General features: G+C 35.4%; 1 protein-coding gene across 1 annotated transcript; it reads left to right on the forward strand.

Annotated features, from left to right (window-relative positions):
- Positions 1 to 75: 75 nt before the first annotated feature.
- On the forward strand, positions 76 to 26,471 carry LOC123510448 (integrin alpha-PS4-like). The gene is made up of 24 exons (XM_045265639.1): positions 76 to 181; positions 1,146 to 1,253; positions 2,278 to 2,461; positions 3,029 to 3,156; positions 3,766 to 3,887; positions 4,912 to 5,041; positions 5,247 to 5,366; positions 5,882 to 6,114; positions 6,602 to 6,820; positions 7,381 to 7,486; positions 8,115 to 8,297; positions 8,531 to 8,707; positions 9,017 to 9,156; positions 9,649 to 9,730; positions 10,480 to 10,600; positions 11,196 to 11,412; positions 17,978 to 18,150; positions 18,497 to 18,587; positions 20,194 to 20,298; positions 20,610 to 20,728; positions 22,463 to 22,626; positions 22,841 to 22,937; positions 23,143 to 23,278; positions 23,539 to 26,471. The coding sequence occupies exons 1-24, from the start codon at positions 76 to 78 to the stop codon at positions 23,644 to 23,646; spliced, it is 3,369 nt and encodes a 1,122-aa protein (XP_045121574.1). The 3' UTR covers positions 23,647 to 26,471.
- The last annotated feature ends 104 nt before the right edge of the window (positions 26,472 to 26,575 follow it).

The following is a 26,575-nucleotide window of genomic DNA, read 5'->3' on the forward strand; positions in this document are numbered from 1 at the left end:
TCCCTTGATAATTTGATAATAGTTTAATGTGTTTTCTACACTAATAATGGAGAAAAGCGTGCATGTGAGTCCGCCATGTCATCTCACCAGAGAACACAACGTTTCACAACACAGCCCCTGGTCGCTGCTCGGTGTCACAAGAAGCAGATAAGACACTGTGGTACTCCATGGTTGCCGGTGTGTAAGTAAAATAGGAGACTATAGCAGCAGTGGCGACTGGCGAGCTTGTAAAGAGAGTCAGTCTGCACAAGATCGGAACATTTGTTGGTATGTTTCGGTTTAATATACTTTTTTTTCGTGTTTACAGTTAGGCTTTGTTTTTTTCACACACACACACACACATATATATATATATATATATATATATATATATATATATATATATATATATATATATATATATATATATATATTCTTTTTATATAATATTGTATACGTGATCTGAGACTGAGGGCAGTTTTGAATAGCTTAGACCGGAGTAGCAACATTAATCTGTAAGTCTTCGTTCAGCTTGTGACAACATTTAACTACGCAATCGTGTTTCATTATTCTTTGCGCTAAATGTCTATGATGCATATATTTTACCTAGAGTAAACAGAATGAATTGCAGTGATATATCGATTTATCTATCTGTTTATCATCTCTATAGGTAGTGAAGGCAAGAGTGAAGTTCTTCGAGGGTGTGCGATGCTGTAGGAAAACTTGCTGCATGCAGATAGTTATGAGGCAATCCTGGTAACCCCTCGCTTCCGCCGCTGCTGTCCCTGGCTGACGGCTATACTGCTTATTCTCGCAGTATTATATCAATATTCTTATTATTTGGTGTGACACGTTTAGATCAATGAAACACTACTTTTTTGCTTAGCTACCTGGCAATCAATTGTTGTGTATATTAAAATCCAGTAGAAAATGTTTGTCATTAATGTTTGAATCATATAAGAATAAGCTTCTCTTAAAAAGTAAGCTAGAAATTCAGAATGTTCTACTAACTTGGTAGTGAATGTAAAACAGTCGCGGGCATAGATAACTAAGAGATAATTAAGCTATCAAGAGATATGGTCCTCGGATGTAAGAAACTTTTGAAAGGGTGTGGCGAGGAGGCAGGAAATCATGCCACAGTTTTACTTCTGCCATTGGAACTACAGCAGCAGTGAAGAGAACAACCATTAAACCAATATCTACCATAATCAATAGTGATACCACGAGATTTGTACATAACTTTGACCGTGAGAGTTCCTTCCTGCTGCCGAGTTGTAAGTAACATATATCAGATTACTCCTATGTTGTGTTGTATTATGACGTAAACTCTAGGATAATAATATATCCATCTCGTCTATTTACAATTCACCTTCACTTTTCTATTTTCTACCTGTGTTCTTAGATGCTTTATCAGGATAACATTATTCAAAAGTTATAAGAAAGTAAGGAAGTCCATTTTCTTTTATGGACTGCAGAATTTGATAAGTTGGTACTAGAATCATGAAAACACTATAGAAAACCGGATCAATATCCATTAAACGTGACCAAACACTTCATTTCGAGGTAAGACGCCCAAAACCAGAGAGTGAGACGTATTTAATACAGCTAGGGACTTGTTGAACTGTATATATATATATATATATATATATATATATATATATATATATATATATATATATATATATATATATATATATATATATATATATATATATATATATATATATATATATATATATATATATATATATATATATATATATATATATATATATATATATATATATATATATATATATATATATATATATATATATATATATATATATATATATATATATATATATATATATGTGTGTGTGTGTGTGTGTGTGTGTGTGTGTGTGTGTGTATATATATATATATATATATATATATATATATATATATATATATATATATATATATATATATATATATATATGTGTGTGTGTGTGTGTGTGTGTGTGTGTGTGTGTGTGTGTGTGTGTGTATATATATATATATATATATATATATATATATATATATATATATATATATATATATATATATATATATATATATATATATATATATATATATATATATATATATATATATATATATATATATATATATATATATATATATATATATATAACACCATGTAACATCATGGCTGTGATTTTATGAAATCAAGCCAAGCTCCTTTTTTTTTGTTAGTATATACAACAATTAATATATCAATTATATCTATATGCATCTATTCACCTTTCCTGCCCTATGTAGATGGCTGAGGGAGGAAGGGGGATACCCACAGTGTTGGTAGGGTTGCTGTGGGTTGCTTCCTGGCCTACTGCTTCAACCTTGAGCCTCAGATTTCCAAGATTTATGCCAACCCTTATGCCACCGAGACACAAGAAAGGGAGGCTTACTTTGGCTATGCTGTGGCTCTCCAGCATGATGAACAGGACTCCAACTGGTGGGTAGCAAGTTATTCTCTTATCCTTCATATGCCTCTTTCTCATTAAAGGTCTTATTTTTTTGCTGCAGTGACAGGACAGTCAAGTCTGACCATAAATGCCCTGCCTTGAACTCTCCCAAAAAGGGAGTTTTAAGAAAGAAGAAAGATCCGTAGATGATCTTTACAACATTGTTTTTGATATCAACATTTCAATCGGCCATTTTTCTTTCTTTTTGTTGCCCTTGTCCTGTGCCTCTCTTACACACAATACAGGAATTAGGCACTGTCCTAATGTAGGCGTCCCTCCAGCTCGCCTCTTTTTCCAGGCTCCCGCTTCACAATTAGGTTACGCTTCATATTATGTGACGTCAAATCAGTTATGAAAGACCAGTGAAGGCGGAGCTGGGAAACAAGGAGCTAAAGGGACGTCTATATTAGGACATTGCCATACATAAATAGGTAAATGAATAAATAAACAGATAAATAAAGGCTGCAGTGATCCTTCCAGTGTGATTGTTAACGTGGTAGATGTGAGATATTGCTTGGACAGTAAATAGATGAAACAACTTTACTTCTCTGTTTCAGGGTTATTGTAGGTGCTCCTCGTGCAAACTCAACACATTATGACAAGACGGTGATCACAGAGCCTGGAGCATTGTTCAAGTGTCCCCTCACATCTGACAATTGTGAGGAGCTTCTGGTTGATCTAACAGGTATGTGTCAACTTACTGCATGTATTTATGTATCTTTAATACTGTATTTATCTCAACCCTTTCACTGTGATTATTTGGTTCTCAAGTGGAGCAACTGGTGAATGGTATGGATTTAGTAATCAGGTTGTTGTGTTGAGACTTGAGACATAAGGAAGCTTTAAATGAAGATTAGATTAATTTAAGAATAGGGATATAGGTAATAGGTAGAAAAAGGTAGGTAGCCTATATAATTTCACATTGTTCTATGTTCTTAATTCACACCAGTAAAAAGAAAAAAGCTATGAAATCTTTATAAGGATCTTTCTAGCTGATATAATATTTGAAAAACAAGAAGTGTCTCTTAAAGGTTGATGACTAAGGAGAAGTGTGTCAAACAGCAGTGTAAGGGTTAATTATTGTAGCGTAGGGGATGCCCGTGAACATCATTCAGGCTTGCTCTGCAACCATCATTACTGACTTCTATGGTGTATGCTATATGCTGTGTGCTATATCACCAGGCCTCATCATTTCATTATTATCTCCTATTTCTTTATGTTTGGCTGACTTCTGTAATGAGTTCAGAATTGAAATAGCATTTTATTTTAACTTTACCATCTTTATTTATTTTAGGCAATGGAGTAGTCAGATTTGGTCCACCAGAGTTTTACTACCAAGACCTTAAGAATTATGGCTGGCTTGGAGGAAGCCTGGACAGTCAGCCTAGGTACCAGAACAACCGTCAAGCTACTTGTGTGAGTTGAAGATGATTTATACTTGTGTAATGAATTCTTAACATCTTGTCATATGATGCTGAAAATGAAAGGCAGGTGAAATTCTGTTATTGCAATAACTGTACATCATTGTAAAGTTATTGACAGAAAAGGAAAAGATGTATTCTTTCTTTTCTTTATGTTTTTAATTTAATTTGATTGATAGAATTATTTTTATTACATATAGACTGCAATAGATATAGTTAAATGAATAGAACTATCCTTTACTATATAGACAATGTGACAAATTGCCTGCCAGAATACACATGTCTTGAGAGAGGACAGGCAGCAGTCAGGTTGTGAATATCTTCAGGACAGAAGCATCAAAACACATTTAAGCCAAACTTGTCCCTAAAGCATTACTATTTTCTTTATGGGTTTCATTATTTAACAGATTTTTGGGGTTTGGTTATTTTCATTTATCATCATCATTAGTGTTATTATTATTATTATTATTATTATTATTATTATTATTATTATTATTATTATTATTATTAATATAATTATTATTAGTTGTTATTATTATTATTTTTATTATTATTATTGTTGTTGTTGTTGTTGTTGTTGTTGTTGTTGTTGTTGTTGTTGTTGTTGTTGTTGTTGTTGTTGTTGTTGTTATTATTATTATTATTATTATTATTATTATTATTATTATTATTATTACTACTACTACTACTATTATTATTATCATCATTATTATTATTATTATTATTATTATTATTATTATTATTATTATTATTATTGTTATTATTATTATTATTGTTATTATCATCATTTTATTATTATTATTATCATTATTATTATTGTTATTATTGTTATTATTATTATTGTTGTTGTTGTTGTTGTTGTTGTTATTATTATTATTATTATTATTATTATTATTATTGTTATTATTGTTATTATTATTTTCATTACTATTATTATTATTATGTATTTAACCATAGGTCAGTTTCCTTGGTATGTTAGAAAGTCTATCTTAAGTACGTTTCTCTCTATATATTGACAGGTTTGTGCTCCCCAATGGAAGGACCAGAAATGGAAGAAAAACACTTACATGAATGGTGCTTGCTACATTACATTTGATGCTTTCTCTAATGATACTTATTTTGAAAAGAAGGTCCCATTAGTGAACAGAAGTAAGTTTTTTATCCATAATACAGTATGTACAGAATCATAGCAGGGATTTTAGTGTCATGAGCTCAATATTTATGTTTTAATCATCTCCAAATTGAAGGAATTACCCATTTAAGCAACCTCTATATTTTTATTGCTACAGCATGGATAGCTGCACCAAACATTTCAAACACAACTGAAGGTGGCAATATGTCACTCCTCTTTCAGATAAGCAGACGCAAGGGAACAAAACGGTATATGCTTATGGACAAGCAGGTTTTTCTGTTCACTTTCCTGATGATTCAACAAAAATGGTTATTGGGCTTCCTGGTGTCTATGATTGGAAAGGTAATGATTGCTCTGTTGTTATTCAGCTTCTCCCTTGTTATCTGATAGTTATGATTGGTTAGAAATAGTAGACTTACAGATAAGAATTAGTGAAGAGTATGGCAGGATGAAATCTAAACAAATTAAGAATTTAAGACTGCTCATTACAAACAGAAAGGGAAGATTCATGATTTAATGTTATTGGCAAAGGAAAGAGAGTGAAGAGGAAGCTTTGATAATTGATCGGATTGAAGTAAATTTATGATATTAGTCAGTATGAAGGTGTACTAATGTCATAAGTGTAATGCAAGCACGAATGATAAAAGAATAATGCAGTCAAGCTGATAATTTTGTTACATATAGCTGCTACTTTATAGAAAATAGTACACATTGTAGAAGAAATGTAGAAGAAATTCAATTTAATATTTTCATTCAGATTTATAATGTGGTTATTTCATACTTACGCTTTTCAACTTATTGAATAACTTCTTCAGTTTCCCTTTTATGTTCACTATGAGTTGCCTGGCATTTTACAGGGTCTGTATTACTCTTTGCGGATGAGAATGAAGAAAGTATTGATCCAGTAAGGAAAAAACGTCAAGCTGATGACCATGACCATATGTTTCACCTTGATTCTGAAGTGATAAAAAGTGATGAGTTTGAAACAAGTTCATTGTTTGGTTACTCAGTAACTTCAGGAAAGCTTCTGGACATTAATAAGACACATTATGCAGCAGGAGGACCTCGTGCTGCTAACTCCTTTGGCAAGGCAAGCTATGAAATCTTCTGTGCTGTTTAATAGCAATCATACATTTTCACAGTATCCTCAGTGTATGTAATATGGAAAGTTGAATTTAAAAAATGCTGCAGTTGTAATAATCATATTTACCACACCATCCAAAGTTGAGATTTATTTTAAGAAAACCAAATACTATGCATATATTATTCAAGGGAAACATATAAAGAACACAGTAAAGTATAATGTGACCCAAATTACTAAACATTCAAGGTTTGAATATGGATGTCTTTGTACCCTGATAAATTCTATAGCTTATAACATCTCATCTGTTGAATAAAAGGTTTACTGTTTCAAGACAGACAGAACATTCTCTATGGTAGAAAGATTTATTTGTAGTGCCTCTCATCCTTATCATCATTTTCTGTTTCCATGTAGTATTCATTTCTGAGCTTCCTTTTTATGGTGAATAAAAGATAATGCCTTTCTATTTCCTCTTAACCATACTTTGTATTTTCAGGTAATTATTTTTGAATTTCCTTCTAATGGTGAACAAAAATTGGTGATAAAGAGAAATCTGAGAGGTGAGCAGATTGGAGAATATTTTGGAGCAGCACTGACAGCAGCAGACATCAATGGGGATGGATTGGATGACCTGGTTGTTGGCTCACCTATGTATTCAGACAATAACCTGAAAAATCCAGACAGAGGCAGAATCCAGTCATTTCTGAGCACAGAGGTATGTTTCTGGCTAGTTTTGGTGAATTATATATGTGAACTATGAAATAACATACTTGTTCAGAAGAGAAAAGTAGCAGTCAGCAAAATAAAAGCTACAGATTATTGTAATTCAGTACTGATTTTGGAGTCTATCAGTGATTTCATTCAAATGATAGACAATGGTAGATTTGATAGTGGTATTTAACATTTGTTTGCTTCATCTTAAATGTTAAATGAAATCATGATTTACATATACACTGAGTCTTTATATATTTTTAATGATACTCGTTACTACCTTAGATTTATCAATATTATTTGAAAAATTAATGATAAGGTGAGGGAATGTATGTGGCTGTAGCTGAGAAGACAGATGCACCTCAGATGTGAAGAATGTCCACTGCAGTCCCAAGTTTTATCAATTACATATGTTTTCTTTTTTTCATCATTAGAAAATTGTACTTGAAATTCAAATTACACACACTTTCTGAAGAATGAAGAGCTTGATTTCATTTTCATTAATTTCATTAATGCAACAATCTCTCATGTTGGGAGGTCATACTTTGCAACTTGTTTTCTCAGGGAGACTATGCACATCCGAAGTCTCATTGTGGCTATGAAGTCGCACTTGCAAGATTCGGCACATCACTTGCCTCTCCTGGTGACCTTAATGCTGATGGATATGAAGGTAAGTCAATTCTGTACAGTTGCACTAAATGTTTTGAATGAGGTAATGCTTTTCATGTTCACAGTTACATTGCCTTTACTGTGCAACCAAATCACAAAAAATATATACAATTTAGTCCAAAAAAGGTTTTAGGTTGAAAGAGAGATTCCTTGCCAGCCCATTTTGTCTTGCTCTGTCTTGTGAATAATAATTTTTTTTTGCTGATAGCTCTTGATAAGAATAGTGTTCCTGAAATTTCATTGTTACTTTATTTAGCTGGTGTTCTTAACTATATCATATTAGTTGGTATTAGTTTTATCTCTCCAAAAATGGGTTAATTGTTGAGAGAGAGAGAGAGAGAGAGAGAGAGAGAGAGAGAGAGAGAGAGACTTGAGCTTATGGCAAGTGGCATGAAAGTGCTACATGACACTGATCTTAGTCTGGAACTCACATTTTCTGTACTTTTGTCCAAGTTTTATTTTTGCTTTCTTCCCATTCCCTTTTCATTTATTGTACTCCAACTTGATGCCATATTTTGTTCTTTTTAGCACATGTTTTTGGTTGCCCATTTTATGGAAAAAAGTAACATTCAGCACTTAATTCTGTCTTGATAAATAGATTAGAGTCTGAAGCACTTTGCTTTCTTCAGATATTGTGGTAGGAGCTCCATGGGAAGGTGATGGGGCAGTGTACATCTTTCTGGGGTCACAGAGCGGCTTGAGAGACCCCTGGTCACAACGTCTCTCGCCAGAAGACTTCACTCCTGCTGTTCTCAAAGGCTTTGGTTTGTCAATATCACGTGGTGTTGACATAGACAAGAATGGTTACTCAGGTAAGTGGACAGTCTTGTGCACTTACATATTCTTATGTATACCTTAGATTTGAAACTTGAAAATATTTTCCATGTATCATAAGTTACTTTGCATCACTGGTACCAATGGAGCCATGTGTTATTGAGACACCACATTGAGATTTTAATCATAGTGAATTAATTTGTTCATGTAATTGTGATGCAGATAGATATGCTAGAAATGTTTTTCCTAGTTACTTGTTATCTGATTGCAGACTTGGCTATTGGAAGCTTCCTTTCTGGCCATGTAGTGGTGGTCAAAAGTCGACCAGTGGCAACATTATATGGTGAAGTCATTCCCAGTCAGTCCAATGTTAATTGGGAGGAGAAAGCAGTCATTAATGTCAAGACCTGCCTTAAGTATGAAGGTTTTAGTATTCCTGAAAATCTGTGTAAGTTTTTAGAGATGGTTATTTATTTATCAGAAAAGCATTAAGAATTTTCATGTCAAGTGAAATTTTGTATACATTAATTGAATTAAGTTATTTTTATGAGGTTCACCAAAATTCTTAATTCGGTTCATGTAATGCTACAGAAGTACAGTATTGCATCAGACAGGGAATATTCTTTAAATTTTCCACAAATGTTTGAAAATGTAAATATCTATTGAATTACAATACTTGTTTGAAAAATTATGTGCTGCTCAAGAATGTGGAGAATTTGATAATGTATAATGTATATGAATTTATCTTTCAACTCAGCTGTGAGAGCAAATCTTATCCTGGACTATGGCAACACAATATTTCGTGCTGTGTTTAATGGCAAACTCAACACCAAATCCTTTGAGGAGCAATTGGTCATTAATAAAGCCAAGTGTAAGAACCACCAAGTGATTGTGAAGGTGAGTTACCTGTGTCGAGTTTCCAATACTTACTGCAAGCTACTGCCATTTTTAACATTTTTTGCCTTGTTCCTTATTAAAGAGGGTGTTTTAAGTCAGAGCTAGTCCCTCTTTCTCTCTTTCTGTCTGTCTGTCTATCTTCTTATCTATTTATCTGCCTACCTATCTATTTTTCCATTTTATTTATCTATGTATCTCTTTGTTGTTTTGTTCCTTAAGGTATCTCTCTCCCAAGGGGTATGGCCATGACAGAAGAGCTTTTACTTCTTATTCTGATACTGCTTTCTTGATTGTTATTGAAGTACTTGGCCTTACTGCATACCACTTCCTCTGGGTTGTTCCTTTACCTCGTCCTTCCAGCCTCCAAGTATAATTTTTCTCCTATTAAAACTTTCAGCTTAATACCTTTAGTTTGAGTAAGTCTGGATATTTTCAAAATTAGATGAATTAGAGAGAAGGTGGGTCACTATTCTGATGGATGGTATTTCACAGGAGGAAAAGATCAATCCAGACTTCCCTATAAGCTTGAGACTGGAGTATGGACTTGTGGAGGACTCTACACTGGAATTAGCTAGTATGTTGAAAGAACAATTCTGTTCTGATGAAACATTCTGATATTATACAAAATTGTTCTTATCATTATAAGTGTGTGTACAATTAGTGTTATACATTCTTCTATAAATCTCTCTCTCTCTCTCTCTCTCTCTCTCTCTCTCTCTCTCTCTCTCTCTCTCTCTCTCTCTCTCTCTCTCTCTCTCTCTCTCTCTCTCTCTCTCTCTCTCTCTCTCTATATATATATATATATATATATATATATATATATATATATATATATATAGTCTTAAAAATCAGTGAGAAGAAAGTTTGAATAGCTTCTTAAACAAGAAAAATGGGAAAATTAATGCAGTTCTTATCATATGATGCAATCACAAGACAGTCAGGGCAGTTAGAAATCTAATGAGGCTTTGGTGACCTTATGTTTTCCATAAGTCTCCAAACAAAGGTTTATTTTCTCTTAAATACCTTTCCAGTGGTGCTTTATCACCTCTTTAGATCAGTTTCTCAGTGTTTATAAGTCATTGGACATTGAAACAATTGATATGAAAGCTGGTACATAAATTGGATGTGCTTAGGTAGGGATCAAAATTCTGACAGAACATTCACAGGAAACACAAGTTCTGACATCTTACCAATCATGCCAATATAATTACCAAGTCTTTGATGGATCTGGGACACTATACTGGTACATCTTACCTGTTTTTCTAATTGGTATAGTATGATAGCTTTTCAAGAAGGGGAAATTGATACAAAGTTGATATTCAGAGAGACCAGTGACTGATCCAGCTGCACACAACTATACTTCAACTAATGTGGCCATTGTCAAGGACTGTAATGACAAGATCTGCAGAGTGAATTTGAAGGCAATGGCTGAATTTACCAATGGGTGAGTTTATTCTCTGAGACTGATTAATGTCTAGTTTATCTATTTTGTGTATAAGGTTATGTAGTAGAGTATGTCTTATGTAACAGAAAAGCACAGTTAGTTTTGTTGTTTAAGATATAGACTAGAAACACAGAAACTAGACCTGAACTCTCTTTGTTACATAAGTAAAGGGAGGTCTTGAGGATATTAGCAGTTAGGTTCAATTTGAATTACATGTATAGCAAATTCTTATTGTGAATTGTATTTGCACTGTTTTGTAAATATGTATACATGCAAGCAAAATGATTAGGTATGAATATAGTAACAAGCAGCAAGGCTGTAAGGGTGGGTGTTTCAAAGACACTGAGGTCAGTTTAAAAAGAGGACTGATGGTATGAATGAATGGTAAGCAGGAGACAGGGGAGGGATTTGCAGTTTTGTAGTGCTTACAAACTCATCTTGGTGCATCTGAAATATTGCACTGCATCACCATATAGCCTGGATGTATTAGTGGGAGGGTGCAGGAAGCTTTATATTTCAAACTTTATAATTTTACTTGTCTTGGACTAAAGCTCATATCATTTGGATTTTTTTTCTTTCTTACTTTCTGTTCCAGGGTTCAGGATGCAGTGGTCATAGGAAAATTTAACAAACTACGTGTAACAGTGTCTAACAGTGGAGAGCCAGCATACGTCCCTAACATGACGGTGACTGCAGACCGATATTTCGAACTAATTCCACCTGTGTCACATGAAGACTGTCTTGTTGATGTTACTGACACAAAAGTCTTCCTACAATGCCAGCTTTCCAACCCTATTAAGAACAACAGCTCAGTAAGGCCTGTAACAAATGTTTAGTGTGCTATGAATGATTTAATGAATGAAGTTTTTCTTATCTTGGTTGTGGCATTCTTGTGTGTGTGTGTGTGTGTGTGTGTGTGTGTGTGTGTGTGTGTGTGTGTGTGTTTACCTAGTTGTATATTATATGGTTTGAGCAGGGCTCATAGTGACCTCTCTCCATATCTACTTTTATCTAACTTTTCCTTAAATTCATGCTCACTTTCTGCTGCTACAATTTCTTCAGTAATGAAACCATTCCAGATGTCCACCATCCTGTGTGGAAAAGTAGACTTTTTAATGTTACTCAAACGCTGAGTTTTTATGATTTTAGAGTGTCCTCTTGTTTGTCTATCTTCATCTTCAGTCAGTGATACCAGGTCTTGTCCAGCTATCTTTTCTTTATGTTATAAGATCTCTCTCTCATCTATCCTTCAAAGTTAGTAGTTCCATTTCCTTCAGTCTTCCTTCATAGGAAAGATCCTTTTTTTCTGGCAACATCTTTGTAATACTCCTTTGGATTTTTTTCGAGGTTCCTGATGCCCTTTTGCATGTGCGGTGACCACACCACTGCTGCATATTCTAGTCTAGGACTTATCATAGTGGTAATTATCTTTTTCATCATACTCTTATCCATGTACTTGTAATTTAATGCTACCCTGAAGTTAGTTAGTATCTTGTATGTTGAAGCAAACAGTCCATTTATGTGTCTTTCTGGAGTCAGGGTGTCTTGTATAACCACTCCCAGGTCTTTCTCTTCCATCCTTTTCATTATAACCTCTTCTCACATTTTTTATTCCCATCTAGATCTTCTATTACTTTTACCCAATTCCATCACATGTCTTTTCCTGGTATTAAATTCTTTTCCACTTCTGGCTCCATTCCCAAATTTTGTCACTATCTTTCTGGAATTCCATACATTTCTTTTTAAATCTAGAATTTTGCATCATTTGCAAACAAATTTATGTGGCTACTCAAGTCCTCTTGTATATTGTTAATATATATTTGGAACATTATTGGTGCCAGCACTGAACCCTGTGGTACACCACTAGTATCTGTGCTCCAACTTGATTGGGTGTCTCTTATCATTGTCCTTATTTCTCTTTCTGTTAAAAGTAGTCCGTCATCCAGCTTAAGACACTTCCCTGTATTTCTCCAATGTGTTCTATTTTCCATAGGAGACTTCTATGTGGTCCTCTGTCAAAAGTCATTTTAATATCTAAATACACTGTGTCAACCCACCCATCCCTCCTTTGCACCTCATCTATTACTCTTGTATAGAAGCTTAGTAAACTAGTCATGCAGGATCTTCCTTTTCTAAATCCAAATTTGGAGTTATTTATTATTTAATTTTCCTCCAGATATTGTAGCCATTTTTCTTTAATCACAATTTCACAGATCTTTCCCACAAAATTAGTGACACTTTATAATTTAATCACAATTTCACAGATCTTTCCCACAAAATTAGTGATTTAGTGACTTGGTCTTTTCCTTCCTTTGTATATCGGAACTATATTTGTTCTTTTCCATTTCCTTGGTACAGTGCTTTCCCTGCCATTAATGAGCTGTTGATCACATCCCAAATTGGTTCCACCAGTTCTCTACATTCTCTGTGTCCATCTTGACACTCCATCTGGCCCCATTGCTTTTCTTACATCCACCTTTTCAAGTAATTTGCTAATTTTCTGTTTATGCACCACACCACTTCTTAATCCTTTCTGCATCACTTGGTCGTTTGGTTCTATGAAATCTTCCTTTTCATTAGATACTGATTTAAAGCTCTCACTCATAAGTTCACTCATTTCATCTGTTGTTTCATATATCCTATTTCCTTAATTAACTTAGTGATGGTCTTTCTGTTTATCATCTTTCTATTTATATAGTTATAAGAAAGCTTGGGTTCCTCTTCACATCTCTTCACTACATCGCTTTCAAAATTTCTCTCTTCCTCCCTTCTTATTCTAATGCATTTATTTCGTGCATCTTTATACTGCTTCCTACTTCCTTCATTTCACTGCATCCTTAGTTTCTTCCAAGCTGCATCCTTTCTCTTCTTAGATTTTGTACATGTAGCATTATATCACATGTGTTTACTCTCTTACTTTGCATATGGGACCACATCTCTTAACTCCCTTCACTCTACTTATCTTGGAAGATTTCACATTTTTCTTGGACTGTCTTGCCTTGCATGGTTTCTTTCAATCAGTGCTACCAAAGTAATTCTTTAATCCTTCAAAATTTGTTGTGGTGTGTGTGTGTGTGTGTGTGTAATTCACCTCACCTTGGTCGCCTGCTGGTCACCCAGCCAGTCTTTCACATTACGGAGCGAGCTCAGAGCTCATAGCCGATCTTCGGGTAGGACTGAGACCACATCAACACACAACACACACCGGGAAAGCGAGGCCACAACCCCTCGAGTTACATCCCGTACCTATTTACTGCTAGGTGAACAGGGGCCACACATTAAGAAGAGGCTTGCCAATTTGCCTCGCCGTGCCGGGACTCGAACCTGGCCCTCTCGATTGTGAGTCGAGCGTGCTAACCACTACATTACGTGTGTGTGTGTGTGTGTGTGTGTGTGTGTGTGTGTGTGTGTGTGTGTGTGTGTGTGTGTGTATTTACCTATTTGTATTTACCTATTTGTGTATTACAGGGCCCGAGCTAAGCTCTCTGTGACCTGTCTCCTTGTCCATTCCTGTCATATCTCTCTTTCATCTGATTGACACACACCATGTCAACGACATCACTGCTCAGTTTATTCCACTTATCAATGCTACGATGCGGGAAACTGTATTTTCTCACGTCATTTAGACAGATGTCTTTTATTAGCTTTTTTCCATGTCCTCGGAGATGATTACTTGTGGTCACCTTTATCAACTCTCTGTCCAGTATGTCAATCTTGTTCACCAATTTATACATAGTTATCATGTCTCCTCTTGTTCTTCTCTCTTCTAATGTGGTCAGCCCCAGCTTCCTCAGTCTTTCCTCATAGTCTAACTCCCTGAGTCCTGGTACCATCCTTGTTGCCAGCCTCTGTACCCTTTCCACCTTCTTCACATTTTTCTTCATATGCGGTGACCAGACACATGCTGCATATTCTAACTGGGGTCTTATTAAGGTACATAATATCTTCTTCATCATTCCTTCATCTAGGTAGTGGAATGCAAGGCCAATATTTTGAAGCATGTTGTATGTTTTCCAAAAAATCTTGTTAATGTGTTTCTCCGGTGACAAAGTGTTTTGCACGGTTACTCCTAAGTCTTTCTCCTCATTGGTCTCTTTAATTTTCTCATCACCCAGCCTGTAATCCCTGTTTGGTCTGTATCTACTTCTTCCCATTTTCATAACATGGGTCTTGTCTATATTAAATTCCATCTGCCACTCCTTACTCCACTCATATATTTTATCAAGATCTTCCTGTAACTTGTTACAATCTTCCACATTCTTTACTCTCCTCATAATTTTAGTATCGTCCGCAAACATGTTCATGTAACTGTCAATTCCTACTGGCATATCATTAACATAAATCAAAAACATGATGGGACCCAGCACTGACCCTTGTGGAACTCCACTGGTTACCTTCTTCCACTCGGACTTCCTTCCTCTCACCACTGTTCTCATTTCTCTTCCCATTAAGTAATTTTCCATCCATTTTGCTAGTTTATCATTTACTCCTCCAATCTTCTTTAGTTTCCACATCAGTCTATTGTGTGGTACTTTATCAAAGGCCTTTCTCAAGTCCAGGTAGATAGCATCCACCCATCCCTCTCTATGTTGTAGTATGTCAGTCACTCTTGAATAAAAACATAATAAATTGGATACACGATCTTCCTTTTCTGAAACCAAACTGCCTTTCACTCAGAATGTTTTCACTTTCTAGATACTCACTCCACTTAGCTTTAATTACTTCTTCACATACCTTGCACAATATACTAGTCAACGATACTGGTCTATAATTTAGCGGTTCCATTCTACTACCATTCTTATATATAGGCACAATGTCAGCTCTTTTCCACTCTTTCGGGACTAATCCTGTTCGTATGGAGGTTTCCACAATATCAAATATGGGGTTCAACAATTGATCCTTACATTCTTTAGCAACCTCCCAGATATGCCATCAGGCCCCATTGATTTATTAATATCCAGATTGCTTATAATTTTCCTTACATCTTCCTTAGTAACCATGATGTCCTGCATTTGCTTTATTTCCGTAGGCCTTCCTCCCATAAAATGCTCCTCCTTTGTAAACACTTTGCAAAAGTTGTCGTTCAAAATTTCAGCTATATCTCTAGCATCCTCATATACTTCTTCCCCATTTTTACCTTTTCTATTGCCTCCCTTTTATTTAGTTTTCCATTTATGAATTTGTAAAACATTTTGGGTCACTATCACAGTTTTCCACCACTCTGTTCATATTCCTTTTGTGCTGTTCTCCTTACTTCAACATATCTATTCCTTGCTGTTTTGTAGACTTCTCTTGATAATACTTCACTGTTTTTCTTAAGTTTCTTCCATGCCTTTTCTTTGTTCTTTTTTGCTTTTTCACAATTTCTATTAAACCACTGTTTATTATTTAAAGTCCTCTTTCTGTGATATGGCACAAACTTCTTCACAGCAGAGTTATATAAATCCATAAATTTATTGTATTTCAATTGCATATCCCTTTCCTGGTATATCACAGACCAGTCAATTTCATTAAAGAACTCTCTTATATGGTTATAATTTGCCCTAACATAATTTAATTTTTTCTCCCTGTGCTCCACACTCTTTTCCGTGCTTAATTCTGTATCCAGCTCAAAACTTAGGACAGCATGGTCGCTTTTCCCCAAGGAATTATATTCGTGTGGCCCCGTCTCCATATCTACACACATCCAACTTTCCTTTAAAACTATGCACATCCTCGCTGACACCACCTCCTCACTCAAACTATTCCACACCTCCACACATCTCTGTGGGAGACCATATTTCTTCACATCTTTTTACTATGCGATCTCGTAGTTCTATTTAAATTTTCCTCTCTCAACATCATTTGCTCATTATCCACTTCATCCAAACCGCTCAACAGTTTATAAACCTGTATAAAATATCCTCTTTCTCTTCTTTGTTCTAAGGTAAGCAAATTCATTTCTTTTAATCTCTCCTCATAGGTCATTTCTGCCAATTCTGGAACCATTTTTGTTGCCATTCTCTGCAATCTCTCCAACTTCCTTATATGCTTCTTTTTATAAGGGAACCAAACCACCCCAGCATATTCCAATCTTGGTCTAATTACAGTACTAATTAATTTCTTCATCATATCTTTATCTATATAATGAAAGGCTAATCCAATATTTCTAATCAAATTATATATTTCTCCAAACATCTTGTCAATATGAGTGCCCCAAACTGCCCATTGTCTTGTATTATCACTCCCAAATCCTTTTCCTTTTCCACCTTTTTCAACACTACTCCTTCACCCATCTTATATAATCCTCTTGGCCGTCTTCCACTCTTCCCCATCTCCATTACATGACTTTTGCTCAGATTAAATTCCATCTCCCACCTCTTGCTCCACTCCCAAATCCTATATATGATCTGCCTGTAAAATTTCACAATCTTCTTCACTCTTCACACACCTACACAATTTTGCATCATCCACAAACAAATTAATATAACTGTTTACTCCCTCTGGCATATCATTAATATAGACAAGGAAAAGTATTGGTGCCAGCACTGAACCTTTTGTGTGTGTGTGTATTTACCTAGTTGTATTATACAGGGTTGGAATGGGCTCATAGTGTCCTGTTTCCATATCTCCATTTATCTAGTTTTTCTTTAAAGTTATGTACACTATGTGCTGTGACAATTCCATTATCCAATGCATTCCATTTTTCCACCGTTCTGTGCGGAAAACTGTATTTTCCAATATCCTTCACACACTGCCTCATCCTGATTTTCTTTTCATTGTCCTCTTGTCCTTCCATCTTCTTTCGTTAACAGCACCAGGTCTTCTTTGTCTATCTTTTCAATATCATTTACTATCTTTTACATTGTTATTAGGTCCCTGCATTCTCTTCTATCTTGTAAGGTTGGCAGTCCCATTTCCTTCAGTCGTTCTTCATATGAGAGATCCTTTAATTCAGCACCATCTTTGTAGTAATTTTCTGTATCCTTTCCAATTTTTTTATATCCTTTTTAGAGCTTGGAGACTAATACCGCTGCTGCATATTCTAGCCTTGGGCGTAACATGCTTGTGATGATTTTTTTCATCATATCTTTATCCATGTGTGTGTGTGTGTGTTTTATGCATGGCTTATTGATTTAGAACATAAGAGCATATATAGAGACATAAGAGGAGCTGCAAGAAGCAAGGAGGCCTATAGATGCCAGTCCTTGTATGAAACGTGCACTTCTGTGTTCACTTATTGCCCCTGTGATTTTTTTTTTCCCCCTTAACAATGAATACTTTTTACACAATTACGTCCATGTGCAATGTTATTTTATTTACTAGTGTTATGGTAGGAAATTGATAAAGTTATGAGTCTGCATTGATAGCTTATAATGTAATAATGGCATTGTGCAGCCTGATGTTCTGGAAGTGGGCGTGAAGGTGAATGAAAAACAACTAATGAGGAATATCAGTCAGTTTGAGCTGCATGTAAATGTTTTGGGGGAAGGAGAAGAAGTGGAACCTGATGACAACTTCATAATCATGAAACTCCAGCTAGCAACTGAAGCAAACTTGGAGCTACATGGGTGAGAATACATTGATTTCTTGGCATAAGTTTTGACTTACTTTCTCCCCACAAGTAAAAGCATCCTACTTCTTTTAATCAGATTTTTTTTTTCAGCAAGTGTAAACCAGTGGCATGATATATTGTTTCATCTATGATTTAGAAAAACAACTAGTATTGTTAAATTATAGATAATTTTCTATTTTCTCTTATATTTTGGTGGATTTATTTGTTAGTTTACTTTACACATGGCATTGATTTAGGAGAGTAGTGAAAACAGAACATACAGAAGCACAATATAAACACAGGTGTTTGGTGCTTTTGACCATGTCTGTCACTTGTCACTCACATAATGATATCTGTTTCAGAGCTTCTGAAGATGAACAGGCACCATATAGACTCAGTGATGACAAGAAGAGTATTATAACCAAGAATGTTAAGTTCAATCATACTTACGTTGTAAGTATGATTTTATAATGAATTTCATTCTTTTATTGTTCTAAGTGTCAGAGCTTATGTATATTCAGTTTAGTATTTAGAGCAGATCACTAATGAGAGGAGATTATTGGTTATTTTCTTATGTACAGTAAAACCTCGCTTGACGAACGTCTCTAAGGACGAACAATTCGGGAGACGACCAAAAAATTTGTCAATATATCGACCCAGGGGACGAATGATATTTTGGGGGACGAACGCAGTTAAACGGCTTGCCGCCAGGCGAGCCGTTTGTGTGATAACCAACCTGGCTATCACACAACAACAAAATAAAACATAAGCACAAAAGAAAATAGAAACAGGAACATACGAAAAATATTACATAACATAATCTCGGTGCCACCACGATTTTCCCCTGTTTTTCCTGGGCATGGTGATGTTACCAGCGCGCTCTACTGCAGCTTTCTCGACATTATCCTCTTTGCTATAACGGGGCCCCACATAGTGGCACTGACTTGTGACACTACACAGCTGTTGTGTAGCTCTGGCACGCTGCGCACATCCAAAGTCCTCTTTCATGACTGTCTTCTCAGATCTTGTCTGTCTTCCTCCCCATCCTCCTCTCCTCCATTCCATCATGCCATCAATGTCCAGTCTCTTAAGTAAATAACCTTTTCTTTTTTATTCATTTTATTATCATTTTGATAGCATTTAGGTAAGTAAAATAATCTAGGCTTTTTATAATTATTTCGTTCGTATCATGCATACATTAAAGGTCTATTTTGAATGGGTTTTATGGACAAAAGTATGATTTTGTGTGGTCTGGAATGGATTAATGGTATTTCAATACATTCTTATGGGAAAAATTTATTCAGGGGATTAACAAATCGGGTGACGAACAGGATTTAGGAACGAATTATGGTCCTGAGCTGAGGTCTTACTGTATCTGAAAATTGTGTCGAATGATTTTGTAAATGTGAATACACAAAAGATAAATGGTGGAAAGATTGATGTGATAGCAAAACTTTACAGACACTGCCTCTGTACTGCTGTAGAGAACTAAGGTCCCAAAGAGGTCTTGGGGCGTGACAATTGTTATACTGACATTTAAGACTCTTTTCATGTAATCATCATTGATAAATTCAGTTCCTTGCTGGTTAAGAGCCCTCATCAAGGCTAAAGACTTATTCCTTATGTAGATAAATTTTTCAGATTCCATGAGTCCCTTGCTGAGGAAGGACATTGCACAGTAGTGGCAATTAAGAACCAATAGATATGAATGTATTATGTGAAAATTCATTGAATACAAAGAGTATACAAAATCTGAACACTTCTTGTATGAATGGTTCTCACAAAATTTAGAAAAATAATTGTGACTGTACATAAGATTGTGTACAACAAATGTTTTGAAATGCATGATAAAATGAGCCTTGAAATTGTAAAAAAAAAAAAAAAAAAAAAATATATATATATATATATATATATATATATATATATATATATATATATATATATATATATATATATATATATATATATATATATATATATGTATTGTATTTGCTTTGCTAATATAAGATTATAAAGGAATTTAAAATTCATGTAAGTAACTAGTTTCTTCTGGATCCAGTTGATCAAGAAGGGACCAACAGCTCTCAGTCTCATAGATCTCACCATCAAAATTCCAGTCAACTTCACTAATGGCTTGAATTTTGTGAAGGTGTATGGATGGACGGTAAGTGTCATTCCTTTTCTTTGATTTCTTTCCACTATGGCATCTCCCACAGCAATATATATATATATATATATATATATATATATATATATATATATATATATATATATATATATATATATCTTTTATTTTGCCTTGTTACCTTAAAATCTCACTCATGGAAGATCTATGATACAGTGAAAATGAGATGCTATCAAGGTTATTTATTTAATGTTCATAGAGTAAGTTTTACAGTTTTTTTAATAGTATACCAAACAGTTACATATATACTCAACTTTTATTTGTCCATTTATAAAATGTTTTGCTTTCAGGAATACTCAAAGCCCTATATATTTAACTGTGAGTTAGAAGGCATAAAAAAGGCAACTCACAGCAGCAGTATGAATCATGGAGATGGTGTAGCTATGACAAGTGGAAGCAGTGATATTCAGTGAGTAGCTAATTAGAATGTAGATATAAAGAAAGCTTTTAAAGTATATTTGATATAAGGGAAATGTTCAATCAGTTCTTGCTCTAACTGAGGAGCAAATATAGAGTAAACATTCATTCAACTTCCTTTTTTTCTCTTCTTTTTTACTTTTCCAGCTTTTTAAACTTTTGAGCATGATGCATTTCTTCAATTTTGTCTTCAGCTCCAAAAATGTTCCTGAAAAATAGTGTATTGAATCCCTCCAAAACCTTCACGATATTCTCTTTGGTAACCTCACCACCAGTGAAAGAGATGCCTGACAGCTGCTTCTTTATGTGGGAAAAGATGAAAGTCAGAGGGTGCCAGATATGGGGAATAAAGGAGTTGAGGCAACAATTAGAGGTTGTAAGACACCACCTAGTATGTGACCATTATGCTCCTGTGCAGAGGAGCATTCTCATACAAGAGAACACCTTGGGTCACTTTCCCTTGGCATTTCTCAAACTGAGCCTCCAGAGGCTTCCCTAGTAGATTATCATAGTATGGGTCATTAATAATGCAACCATGACCTTCCAGGATGACTTTGTGACCCTGAATGTTTATGGCATAAGGGGAGGGATGCTTCCATTGTTTAGAGCAGTGGTTCCAAACCTGTGGTATGTATACCAGTACTGGTATGTGAAGGCCTTCCAGGTGGTACATGAGTACTTTCGGGATCAGATACAATTTTTAGTTAAATTAGATCAGTTAATTTCTCAGAAAAAAATCATTCTTGCTTTACACAAGATAATCTGGCATTGATCAGCTGATGGAAAAGGAATATATACGTCCCTCACATTAAAATAAGTTGTTTTCTTTCTTGTTAGTTCATTTGTATGTTCTAGTTGTGAATAAATTTATATTTGCTGGAACTAAAATTATCTGGAACCGGATGGTATGCGGGGACTGTATAGGACCTCCATGTGGAAGAGGTTGGGAACCACTGGTTTAGAGATTTTTGGATGGAAGTAAGGTACCCACATTTTATCCTTGGTTATGATTTGGGCCATGAATCCCTCCAGATCCATTGTAATGAGGGTTGACATCTCCATTGAAATCATTATAATTTCCTCTTCTTATTGTGCCTCATCATTCTTGAGACCCATTAGGCAGACACCTTGGAAAGCTTGAGATGATCATGCAAGACAGTAACAACAGATCCATTACTGATCCTGAGTTGAGAAGTGATGTAATGCACTCAGATTTGGCGACTATCCATGACCCTGCTCTCTACTGAGCCCAGAGTTTTTATGGTGACTGTAGTTAATTGACACCACTTTGTGGGCCATTCTCACATGAGTCTCAGTTCTGCCTGAAGAAATTAACCAAACGTTTGAGAGTGGAATAGGATAGAGTGCTGGCCCCTCATGCTGTCCTCAGCTCCTCATCAATTAATTGTTGGACTTTCCCTCCTGAATTGCAGAAAACTTTATCACAGCCCATTGTTCAATTTCACTTATTTTGCTGAAGGGTGCCATCAGCACTCACAGAATCACCGTTGAAGTGAATGCAAAACACTAGGAAAATATCAGCCTGTGCATTACTTTATAGTACATACACAAATGTGTTCCAACCACTGCAGCTCCCTCCTTCCTTCCTGTGTTAGGCCAAGAACTCACTGAGCATATCTTGTATTTCTGCATTAATATTCTTAGGTAGTGATAAATCAGTCTCTATATGTATTTGATTTATTTGATTGTTTTTGTTCATTACTAGTGGTGCAAGCAGTGAGAAGGAATCAGATGCAGGTGTGCAGTACTTCAACTGTTCCTCTAGCCTGATCAAGTGTGCAAAGCTCCACTGTCCAACACATGATTGGGTTTTGGACACACAGTCAGCAAAAGTTTCTGTGGAACTGGATGTTGATCTTAGTGTCTTGGGCAAGTTTAATGTTCTGGTTTTATAAGAACTGTCTTAACCTCCTTAGTAAGGATACATTTTGAGATGTATATTTTTCTATCAGTTGTATTTCTCAATCATCATATAATTTCTCATAATTATGTGTGTTGAATCCATGCATTATCTTTTTTTCAGATAATATCATTTTTCAATTTATACATCTATGTTCACAGTAGATTCGTTTTCTCTCCACAGCCAAACACATTTCAGTCAAGGATGGAACAATTTTTGGCAGTATGGCAGTTGCCACGATTCAGTCACTCAAGTCTCAAGTATTACATATTGGCAACAGGTAAGAGAGGAATGTTATGGTTTGTTTATAATGAGAATGTGAACCTCAGTTGGGTGAATAATGCCATGGTAATTCATACATGTCAAGAAAAACAGGTAGAATGAATGACTGAATCCTGTACTAGTTGTATATATGGAGAAACAAATATGTTTAAGCAGTTGGTTAATTAGTGCACTGAAATGCAACTCTATTTCTCGTACCTAAGGACAATAACAGGAGAAGTAGTGACGTATATCCAACCTGACACTCTGCTAAGTAATGGTATCCCCTGGTGGGTGATCCTGCTGGCAGTGCTGGGGAGTCTTCTACTCCTTGGAATTATGGCTTATGTGCTGTATAAGGTACGTAAGCTAACTATAGACAGCAAGTTATTTATCTATGCGTAACTATTATCTGGATCCACAAGTACATCTCTATCAGGTAGAAGAATTTATATGCATTCATAACTTAGCATGATACATTCATTCATTAGTAGACAGGTGTATTCTGTATTCACCAATAAGTAAACCTGTGTATACATCTCCCCCTCCCCCCCCCCCAAAAAAAAAAAAAAAAAAAAAAAAAAACATGCAGTACACATCTATGCCTTTTACCAATTCAGAAAGGATTCTTCAAACGTAAGCAAATGGAGGAGATGATGGCCCATAGAGCAAGGATTGAAAGTTCCTCCCAAGGTGGGACAGTAAACACATCTGAAATTCATGACTGAAGAAGCTTCAACCACTCAGCAGATACTATAATTTTAAATAAGTCTTCATTTTATCAATTAATGATGTTAGCATTTATATACTGTGTTGTAAATGTTTAGTAGCATTTTGTTGGATGTTGTTTATGTGGCACTACTGTGAGAACAAATTTGGTGTTGATAGTGTGCCACAAAACATTTTACCAGCTCACAATATTGTACAAAACATTTTTATAAGTACAAAAGCAAATAAAAGCAAGAACAAATAGACTACTAAACCAAGCCAGCATTAATGTTCAACTACTAAGGCATTGAGAAATTAAGTTGTTAAGTTCCTGTTGTTTAATGGATTGTCAATGTAACCAAAAATATGTAAATTTCAAGGGAACCTCTAACCTCCTATAAACAGGTAAAGGAGGGTGTTCTGCCTACTCTGTTGCTTTGGATGATGACTAGGGTAGGAGGGATCCAATCCATCATAATTGGGAGAGCTTACATTTTGGCCCAGGGATGTGAGGATGGTGAATGGTGAGGGATGTGCTTACTTATAAGGTCTTGAGTGGGTTGGGGCAAGTGAATGGCAAGAGTCAGTCAAGCGAGTGGTCATCAAGTAGGTGGCCATGGGGATGGAAGAGAGGTGTTTAGGCATTCCAGACATCTTAACACACTAAGATAACTGGATGTGCTGAACACAGACTTGAGACCGGTGATGAAATGATATAATTGGGCATTAAAATATTTATTGGGAGTACGAATATCTACGTGTAATGATGTATGTTGTACCAAGTCTGGTTGTCCCCCATTGCCCGTTTTAGTAAAGAGTAGACAGAGAAACTTCTTTGGTAAGATGTGGAATGAGAGGTCGTCAATGAAAGATGACCCCTTGGTTCTCTCAATAAAAACTGTTATGGAAAGTCAGTATAGGGCATGTAATTACGTCAGTGACTTCTTGTATGCCAACATTGACGACATATGTGAGGGAGTTAATGAGATAGCAAATCTCCTTGATTCAAACTCTTCTAGATGAATTGTATATAAAGATATAAACCCTAGTTTGTCAGTTTACTTTGTGTATAGTACGAAATGTAACGTCAGTGTGCACCATCATGTTGCCTTCACTTGGTTCCGGGTGTCGGCACATTCACTGGCAATTGAAGTCGTAAGGTGGAACAGAAGGGGTAGAGGAAGATTGCCGGTAGAGGACAGGACATGTGTATGTGTGGCCAGACACTGACAGAGGTACATGTGCAGTAAAAGTCCTTTTATCTGGCATCAACAGGACCGCCGACATGCCAGATACCAGAAATTGCCGGATACTTGAATAAAAGTGAAATTATGTCCACAATCACCACCCTACACTCACGCATTTTACCATAACAAAGATCAACTGATCGCCGTGCCGCGCTTCGCCACCCACGCTGCTACCTCACACTCACCAACACACAATACTAACATTCTCTTTAATACTTTCCTCTTATAAATAAGTTGATGGGTTACAAAAATAAAGTATATGTGATGAACCTTGAACCTGTGGAGCCAGCCATCAGAGAACTGGCATGCCCCTTCCTCGCCCATCTTCTTAGCTAAATCACGCCCTTTCTCTTGTAACATTAGGCCTGTAATTGTGACTCCTGATCTTTTCAAGCTGAACCACTCGTATAACACTTTGTCCATCGTTTCACCACGATGATACTGCAGTGTGTGACGATTTTCTGCTGCTTTTGAGGTGTCGGTGGCTTTCATGTATTCATGTAATCGCGCAACTTTTTCGTTTGGTATTTAATGTCATAAATAGTTGATGAACCCACACCATATTCCACCATTAGTTTGTCTGCTTTCACCTCTCTCTAATTGTCGACAAATGTCTACCTGTGCTTAAGTGTAAGCACAACACGCTTCCTCTTTTCTACAACTTTAGGCATGATGAAGGTGTCAGGCGATAAACAGTGCACACGTGGGACTGAGTCACTGAGTGAACACTGCAGTGGGCTGTGGGTGGCGTGAAGCAGTGTGCTCTGGTGGCGAGGGGACAAAGTATGCCTCGCACGGGAATTTTAATTGATTTTATGAGTACACATTGATTTTTTATCGATTTTAAGGCTCGGGGAAAAATGTGCCGGATACTTGAAGTTGCCGGATACTTGAATGCCGGACAAGAGGGATTTTACTGTGGTTCAATATTGTACACAAACACAACAACTGAGAGACACCTACAATTTTTCCACTATTGCTGAGCTGTTCTCAGATAAGTATAGTGATGCTCTGATATGTGAGATAATATATAAGATCTTGGCAGTATAGCTTTTTTGAGTGTAAATAATACTTTTTATGTAGTTAATTAGAGGATGTTTAATTGTGATTTAACTAATTTCACTATTTTTTCTTGTGTGTATTGATGCGTGTGTAATTAAGTTTTGGATTAGTTTTACTTGAGATTTATCGTTTTAGAATAGTTTTTATTTACAACTTTTTTATATTAGGTTAGTTTGATTAAGTTTTAAGTTATTGTTTTTGAATGTTATTCCTTTATATTTTGTTTAGTATGCATGTAAATTGTTACAGTTTATTTGAAGATTATTATTTTTATAGGATATTTTCTTTTTTTGCAGTTTTATCAGTTGAAAAGTAGTGTTTTATTGATTTTTAACGTAAATAATTTAGTTCCTTTTCTTTCTTCTTTCGGTTAAATGCTAACAGTAATGCATTATTTATTTATTGAAATATGAAGTTTTATGGGCATATATGAGGAATTATTTGTCATTATTTTATGGACCAATCATATGTAATTAAGTGTAAATTTGTAAGGGATGTTGATGGTCAATAAACAATAATAATAATAATAATATGTACATGTGTATTTGTGATTGCATTCACCAAGTGTCCTAGAGCATCTTGTGCAGTTGTCTAATACTAGTACATTTTCCAGGATACAGTATCAAGTAATCCTACATTT

The sequence above is a fragment of the Portunus trituberculatus genome, chromosome 29, assembly GCF_017591435.1.
Source record: "Portunus trituberculatus isolate SZX2019 chromosome 29, ASM1759143v1, whole genome shotgun sequence".
Lineage (NCBI taxonomy): Eukaryota > Metazoa > Arthropoda > Malacostraca > Decapoda > Portunidae > Portunus > Portunus trituberculatus.